Source organism: Chrysoperla carnea, chromosome 2 (genome assembly GCF_905475395.1).
Source record: "Chrysoperla carnea chromosome 2, inChrCarn1.1, whole genome shotgun sequence".
Lineage (NCBI taxonomy): Eukaryota > Metazoa > Arthropoda > Insecta > Neuroptera > Chrysopidae > Chrysoperla > Chrysoperla carnea.
The window spans coordinates 61591400-61600511 of record NC_058338.1 but is presented as its reverse complement, the minus strand read 5'-3'; the positions used below and the strand labels follow the sequence as shown (position 1 = coordinate 61600511).

Here is a 9112-nt window from a genome sequence, read left to right as displayed (position 1 = left end):
TAAAAATATGATTAATTATTAATATTTATTTAAAAATGAGCTAAAAATATTCAAGAAGCATTTTATCAAAATCTTCTCTGGCGAGGTGTAATTCGTACTTGATGTCCACCTATAACACTCATTGATATTTCAAGTTTAAACCTAATTTCACTTATATCTTTTATATTGGTATGGAACTCATATCGACTCAGTAATTTGGCTAATGCTAATTTCATAAAAACCCATGCATATCGATAACCTAAACAATAAATAAAGAAATTATCAAATTTTTTTTATTACTGGCACTTGTATATTTATTTGCCTTACGCTATAAATGATCATTGATGAAAAAGTGGTACGACAAAATATCTTTAAGATAAAATGATCGTAAATTAAAAAGGCTTGATTTTTTTTCATATGAAGTTAGACTTGGTCTAAATGAATTCTGAAAATATTAAGGGGAGGGGGTGCCCGATTATTTAAATAAATAAATGACTTCAAAAGTAGGCATATTTAACATTGGTCTCATTGGAAAACGGTAGATGAATGGTATGTTTTCACAGATTTCTTGAAAACTAGTCGGTAAAAATTTTTTAAAAGAGGTTAAAATTTAATTTAAAAAGAGGTTAAAATTAAAGTTAAAACCTGAATAAATTATTGAAAACAAAAAACAACCGGTTGTGCTCGATTAATTAAGGATGTATCAGCACGGTAGTGGAGACACAAATTTAAAAAAATATTTTCAATTTTGATGGTGAATTATGTTATAACTAGACAATATAAGACGAAAAGTAAAATTAAAATTTTTTTATACCTGGAGTAATTTTCAAGATATCGAAAATTGAAATTTTGTTTAATTATTTAGCTTTTTCAAAGGAATGGAAAAAGGAAACATTGTTTGTTGTAATTGTTCTTACCTAAACAACTCCGAGGTCCTGCACTAAATGGTATGAACGCATAAGGATGTTGTTTTTGAATATTATCAGCTGTAAATCGTTCTGGATCAAATTTTAAAGAATTTTCCCAATAGACTTCATTCCTATGCAGACTGAATATTGGAATAGCAATATTAGCTCCTTTTGGAATTGTATAATTTTCTTAAAAAATAAATAAATAAATTGCGCTATTGTAACTAAGCGCTTAGTTTGGCCGAATAATTGTAGCCATTGTTGTTAATCTTACCAATTAAAATATCTTTTGATACTTCTCTTAAGATTAGTGGCACTCCGGGAAATAATCTCAATGTTTCCTTAATTACTTGTTCCATAAATTTTAATTTTGCAAGATCCTCAAAATTAATTTTAGTTCGATTCGTTTCCCTTAATACTTGAAACAATTCTTCACACACTTTCGTCTGTATGTCTTTATTTAAAGCCAACAACAAACTAGCCATAGATACAGTTTTAGCTATTCCATCGAAGCCCTTGAAAGATTTTAAATATTATAACCGGAAGAATCCCGTAAAAAGGTTAAACTTACAGCAATAATTAAAAAATTTATTTCATCCTGCAACTGGTCATCGGTGAAATCGGGGTTGCACTTTTTGAATTCAAGCATAATATCTAATAGAGACAATTTTTTATATTCGATGTTTTCTAGACATTCAGAATTAATTAATTTATTATTAACAGGATCTTTATCTTTATTTCGTTTCTCCAAAATCACCTTAAACAAAAAACTCAATTTATGCAGGACATTTCTAAAGGGAAACTATGAAGTAGTTTCTGGTGAAATTAAACCAATTTTTCCAGAACATGCCTTTTAAGTTCTCACGCTATTCGGAGTGGTAGAACTGTCTGTCACATATGCCAGTTAAGATGGATGTTTCCGACGAAACAAGTTTCCAATGATTCCTTTGTGTTAAATTACGCAGGTAGCAGAGCAAAATAATTCAAATACATACTTTACGAGTAAATGACCACATCATGTCCCTATATTCCATCAATTTCTTATAATCCTTTGTAAGTCGGTAAAATACATCGGGATATTTTAATGGATTGTATCCTCTTTTCATCATTATATTCAAGGACCTAAAATTTGATAATAACATCAAAGAAATTTGTCCCACAAAAAGGCCATGGTTTTGAAGAATTTTCATGAAAATGAACAATTGCAGTAGGATTTTACAGTGTTTCTTTCGTAGGGAGGTGAAGGATACGACTTGTTATTTCATATTGCGTTATCATTTTACATTATTTGCGTTATCATTTTACATTATTTTTCTAGTTTGTTTTTTCCAATCCACGAGAGATGTTCTTTATTCCTTTATCAAATTCCATGATTGACACCCCCCCCCCCCCATTTTTAAGCTTATCGTGGCTAATGAAAAAAAAAGACACACGATCTAAAAATGTACCGTTTAAGAAAAAAAACTGCCGGAGAAATAATATTATGATTTAATTTTCTTCATTATGTAATTTGTACCTATATTTCATATATTTCTCTTTGTATTATTCCAAATAAGTCCATTGTCGAATTTGGTCTCCATATGCCAAAAGGAACTTAATCTTAAATTTCTTCACTTTTAAAAACTATAAATGATTTATTTACCTGCCCATAGCGTCAAAGTAAGAAGTTTCTGTTTGTAATACATTCATATCAACACCAATACTCGTTGCTGCAAAAATGATATTACAATTTTATCAATGGAATCAATCTATTGGTTTTATTCTTTAAAGCATATTTACCACAAATAGAATCCACTGCAACTTTTGACAAATAACTTCCATACATATCAAAAGTGTTTTCTTTATTAAGTTCTAATTTATCCAATATTCCAGTGAGTATATCAATCTTATCTTCAAATATTTTGAAATATAACTTCAAAAGCGATAAAGTAAAACCTTTCATCATCAAAGTTCGAGTCCGTTTCCATTGAGGTACTAAAAAAAATTTTTTCGTAATTTTTTTCATTTCATTCTATTGTTTAATTTTACCTTCTGATATTACCAAAGACTTACGGACCAAAGCCTTTACAATTAACTTCATAAACCAAGCTTTTTCTAATGCGGATGAACTAGTTAAAAGTTCTTGAACAATTTTTGGCTCGACTGTAAACAGTAATGGTATTGGACCCATCCATAATCGAGTTATTGGTGCATAGTCATTTGCGGTTTTGAAAATAAAATTAGTTAATTCTGAAATTGAGTATAAAAGTAAAATTATCCAATTAATTTTTTTACGCTCAAATTTTAATTACCTTCATGAGAACCTTTGAGCGACAAACCATTACCAATAACTGGATAAGCAAGCGGTCCACGAATTTTTGACACATAGTAGCACATTCGAATGAAATTTGAGAAATACACACATATTAGAAATGAAACTGCAACGCTTATCGTGAAAATAATAGGCATTGAAATAAAATTAAAATCTAACGACACAAGCATATTGTTAGTTTCATGCATTTAGAAAATAAAATGATCATCGAATCATTCAAGATATCGAAGTATAAAATAAAATAAGAATGCTATTTATATGAATTATTATTTTATAATCTAAAATATGTAAAATATGTATATATAAAAAGCCATTCGATCAAAAGAAATATTAAGTGTAATTTTTCATTTTTTACATTTTTCCTGCTAGACCTCGCAAAATGAAAGGCAAATAAATGATCATGGCGGCCTTCGCGATCGTTTCATCTTACCTGCATATTTAATCTTCAGTGGGAGCATATGCTCAAGAAAATTCCTTCTTGCCTAAGTATGCTTATTGTGTAGTTCCAAATTCTAACATTAATTTCACATTGTCTTAAATAGGTTCATACAGGATGCGCCTTTTTTTTTATCGGTATGTGAGCATTGAATAACTTTGACATGTGTCAACTGATTGTTGATTAAACATGTTTTTGAAACGTTAAAATGCAGTACAATTTCAACCAAAAATCACACCATAACAAACAATGTGTCGCAATAGTTTCGCAGTACATTAAAAATAGTTATTTATTTGTGTTAATTCAGCGTGCATATCAACAAAAATATCGTGACCAAATTTTGTTGGCCATGGAACAGTGAGAGAGATCGTCAACATACCGTTCATTAACGATCAAGGTGTTCCAATAAACTGATTTAAGTGATCAGAGAAAGCCGCCACGAAATTAGCAACGAGTAACATAAGAGTAATTACGATTAGCTAATTCATACTGATGATGGCTACTTTTTAGTCGAAATACGTATTTATAAAATACAAAAAAAATGTTCTATCAAATTGGGGCAAAAATCGAAATTTATTTTGAAATATCCTAGAGTTCTCATTTATTTTCTTTGATAATATTTATCAGAAAATGCGTTGTCTAGAACCAATAAGTGTCATATCGTCACCGAGCTCAGCATTTTGGCGTCAGTGCGTTGCGGCACATTTTGAAGGATGACTTATTTTTTTGGGGATATTTGAAAAACTGAATTTAAGTGTACGCCAAGAAGTCTCAAATGATTAACGAGCTCATCGCAAATATTCGTGCCAAAATTATCGCTATATCACTCTAGATATTCGAAGAGGTAACAGTAAACGCAGTAAAAAGGGCTAATTTGGTTTTGGCCAAATTAGAGGCGGTCACTTGATTGGCGTTGCATTCAAAAAATAGATGACATTTCTTAAATTTTCAAAATGGAAATGTTAGAAATCCTTAAATATCATTTGAAGAGCAATTCCTAACAATTTTATAACAAGAAAGATAAGGTCAAAATCGGAGATCTTATTTTTTTATTTGTACTAACGGGCTTTAAAATACTGCAAGATACCTACCGTAATTTATTTACATTGATGTTGTCACCAAAAATGAGTAATTCGAAACGGGGTGGAAATAAATTGAGTCGATTCTAGATTATCGATTTTTGATTCAAGAAGACAAAAGACATTGTAACATTTATAGGATATAAGTTTCGATTTTTGCTTCAGTTTTCTACATAAAACAGAAATTGATCTTGTAAATTGGAGCAAAAATCTAAATTTATTTCGAAATATCCTAGAGATATTATTTATAATACTTCAATTAGTTTCTAATTCAAGTGTAAGTTATTAGCTAAAACTATAAAACACTTATAAAACACTTTTAGAATTGTATTGATATAAAAGATGAACTATTAATTTAAAAAAACAATCAAAACGTATACATGATTATAGGAATAAAGTAAAGTTGAATATAAAAAATCAGAGTTAACTATAATTGCTGTTTGAAAGAATCTGATCCATTGATATATTTAGCGTCTCGAATAAGAGTTTTGTGTATTTATTCCTGATAAGGTAGATCATATGATTTTCTAATTGATTGTTTTCTTTATAGTTTTTTAATAACTATAGATAGTTGCATCTCTTCTTTAACCTCCTACCTGGGTGTTGTCGTGTATTAAATGAACCAATAACCACATGATCAGACAGAAATTCTCATTTTAAACCTTTCCAGTAGCTCACTTGGCAATAATGTTTTTTTAAAAAGGATTTTTAATAAAAAATTTTGTCTAACTGCGTGGCTTTTTGTTTGTAGATCCACGATAGAACCCGGCTAGGCTGTCAAATGAAAATTTAAACATTTTTTGAATTTAACCTTTTCTAGAATTCAAAAACCCCAAACCATCAAAATGCCAGATTTAACATACAAATTACAAATGCATTTCACCTCCACATAAATATAATCAAGGCTCTCTTAATTGTTAACAAGAAAATTTAACTACCATAATCATTTTTTACACCTTATTTATTATCTGTGTTAACAATACAATGATCTTTAACATTTAAGAAATATTTTTTTAAAATAATTTCTACCTACGCAAAAATTTCTTACCAGTTTTATTTATATAGGTATTACATGACCAGTAAAACTGCTTATTTATTTCGTCAATAATATTTTCATATAATACTTACAAATGCTTAGTGAATTAATTAATGATAAATGTATTAAGGATGTTACTCCGCAAGAATATTGTTAAAAGTATTGGATTATTTGCGTGGTAAGAGTATATGAGTTTGTAGTGAAATGAGGTATAATTTTTGTCTTATACTGTACCAATGGAAGCTTCACACACACACAATGCTCAGTGTGTGATCAGTTCTCTACAATCCTTTTTCAGCTATAGTCGCTTCTATTACAATCAAAATACTTTACTAGAATCGTCTTGTCCACACCATTTTTTCCGAATTTCCTCCACTAAAAATTATTGGAAAGTATGTGGTGATTTATTTTAGACTTACTTTCTTAAATATACAATTATAGTAAATATCAGGAATTTCATAGAAATGGTAATATTTCCATCAAGCAAAAAAAGTTAAAACTTATATTTTGCTACGTTTGTGTCACTCTGTAAGTTTAAAGTTTTTACATGTCGTGTATTGCATATTTAATTACTTATTTCCCAAGTTTAGCAATCGCGGAGCAACTACCTTAAATACCAAAACAGAAATACCTTTGTCTTTGAATTAGTAAACAAAGATTGAAGTTACTAATAATTAATTATTGGAAATTTACTACTTCGATGCTCCATCATCTTTTTCAAATTTAATATACCGGGTGTTTTGTAATAAAGTACGAACAATTAAAGAGCATATTAAGTCATTGTACAAAAAAATCTCAATTGAAAATATGGGCAATTTTCCAATATACAGGGAAGCATATGTTCAACGCAACCTGTATAATTGAAATTCTAAATTTAAACATTAAGAAGTACAAAAAAAATAGTGCATTTTTACATTAATCCAATCGTGGATCCAGAAATATTTTTGTAGAGAGCAATATGAACTTTCCATGAGCCTTTTTGAATCATTATTCCACTCCTTTTATGTTCTTACAACTCGCCCTCGTGAAGGAATCAAATAGTCAGATGCGTAGTTTTTGAGACATCGTTTATAATACAGAATCAAATACTATGAATTTTTATATCTTTTTGATCCTAATCACACTTAAACATCCGAAGGCATGACGATCTGGTTGAAAATTGATAGTTCGGTATCGAGGAGCTATTGGCTTGATATCGTTAAAGATCCTTGATGTATGTGATTTTGGATCTAAATAGTTCTAGAAAATGATCAGATTAAATTGAGAACATTTCAAATTGAGAAATTCCATTATAGCTACGAGGAAAACAAAACATTGAAATTGATCAGTAAATTATTTAATTGAAAATTCAATATAAGATTCCCTTTTCACAAGAAAGAATGAAATTTGACATAGATATCTTATCAGACACTATTAATTTGATGAAACCTGATAACTAAAATTATCTTAAAACTTAATCATCGCAACTTAATCACGAACTTTTTAACACGCTCTTATTAGCTTCATAAGTATGTTAGGATGTTAGTATGTTAGTTGGTAAGTAACGAAAATTTTGAACATGATTTTCACTCATTGGGTATACTTATCAAAGACCGTTGACAACACCATAATTTAAAAAGTTTATCTGATTATTCTGACCACGATTTTAAGAAATAACGATTTCCATTTCTGAAAATATATACATTTATTTGCGCTCCCACCATATTTATACTGAACTTTTGATAAATAAATAATAGTCAGAAATTAATAGTCAAAAGCACCCCTCGCTTTTGTACGATAAAATGATTTTTTGAATTTAAAGAAATTATTTTTTACATTTTATTTCAGCTAGTTACAAAAGCTTGTTATACCATGTATATATGAAATATACATAGTATTATAAGTTTAGTCCCAAGTTTGTAACGCCTAAAAATATTGATGCTACAAAAAAAAAATTGGTATAGGTGTTCATAAAATCACCTAATTAATCCATTTCCGGTTGTCCGTCCGTCCGTCCGGCCGTCCGTCCGGCCGTCCGTCCGTCCGTCTGTGGTCACGATTACTCAAAAACGAAAAGAGATATCAAGCTGAAATTTTTACAGCGTGTTTAGGACGTAAAAAGTGAGGTCAAGTTCGTAAATGAGCAACATGGGTCAATTGGGTCATGGGTCCGTAGTACCCATCTTGTAAACCGTTAGAGATAGAATAAAAGTTTAAATGTAAAAAATGTTCCTTACCAAAAAATAAACAACTTTTGTTTGAAACATTTTTTTGTTAACATCACTGTTTACCCACGAGGGCATTTATTAGGTACAAATTTTATAGTATGTATAAATATCAAAGTGAGTATCTTTTGTTATTTACGTGACGTCAAAAAAACAAACGAGTGCGCATCAACACTTGCGCATTATATGAGAATATCAGTTAAATATGTCAGATATGTAGGTATGTATGTGAAATGTGACAGAGTTATCAACACTGCCTATACATGGTATTTCAACAATTAACTCAGTCAATTGTTTGTTTTCACTTGTTTTTTAGTTTTTTTAAACTATTATTTATTAATTATTTGTACTTATTTTCCAGTGTTAAAATTTTGTGCGTAAACACAATATATATTCTAATTTACGTATCGAAAATGATAAATGCATTTTGAGTTATTTTTCTTAAAATAAATTGGTCTCCCTCTGAGCAGTGATTTTTACCGTTTATACAATAATAATAATTTTGTGTTTACAATATAAAAAAGACGCCTCCACTTATCTTAAACACTGAATTGTTCAACTATATTAGTTTTATATAAATATAAATTTACAAGTTTTTTACATGCATATATGAACTATACTTAGATATATAAATGCGTTTTGTAAGTACAGTATGAGCCAAGTATATTAAAACTGCTGGTAATCGATTGTTAACTTACTAAGATTAACTGTCTCATTTATTATGCCCTAGATCCTAAAAATTACACTCTTTGATTGAATCGCCAATTTGAAAATTTCTGTTTTTATAAAAATAAATTGCTAAAGCATATACGGTAGATTCGTAGTTATTTCTAAGCCTAGCGTGGCATTAAACAACATTTTGAAGCAGGACACTGCGAAAAATGTTGAAAGTGGTAGCTATGGTTAGTTTGTGTAAACAGAAACAAAACAAGCCGTACACTTGTGTTACTTTCAATGTTGTATGATCTTTAGGCTACAAAAAAATAACTAGTTGTAAAAAAAATATGTTCTCAACATCTAAGTAATATTTATTTTCTTGAATTAAGTATTGAGATCGTTGACTCAAGAAATATTTACTTGTTATAAGAACCTCAACATGCATTTACTTTTTATTGAGTATGTCTTTAATGTTAGCTTTTATATTTGCACGCAGGTTTTA

At 29.3% G+C, this 9112-nt stretch overlaps 1 protein-coding gene across 1 annotated transcript; it reads right to left on the bottom strand.

The window, feature by feature from the left end:
• Positions 1-65: 65 nt before the first annotated feature.
• On the bottom strand, positions 66-3368 carry LOC123292826 (cytochrome P450 4C1-like). Its single transcript, XM_044873540.1, has 9 exons — positions 3179-3368; positions 2916-3116; positions 2667-2861; positions 2530-2596; positions 1883-2009; positions 1459-1644; positions 1162-1402; positions 897-1076; positions 66-238 (listed from the first exon to the last, which is right to left on the bottom strand). Exons 1-9 carry the CDS (start codon positions 3366-3368, stop codon positions 66-68), a joined length of 1560 nt encoding a protein of 519 aa, XP_044729475.1.
• Between the last annotated feature and the right edge of the window lie 5744 nt (positions 3369-9112).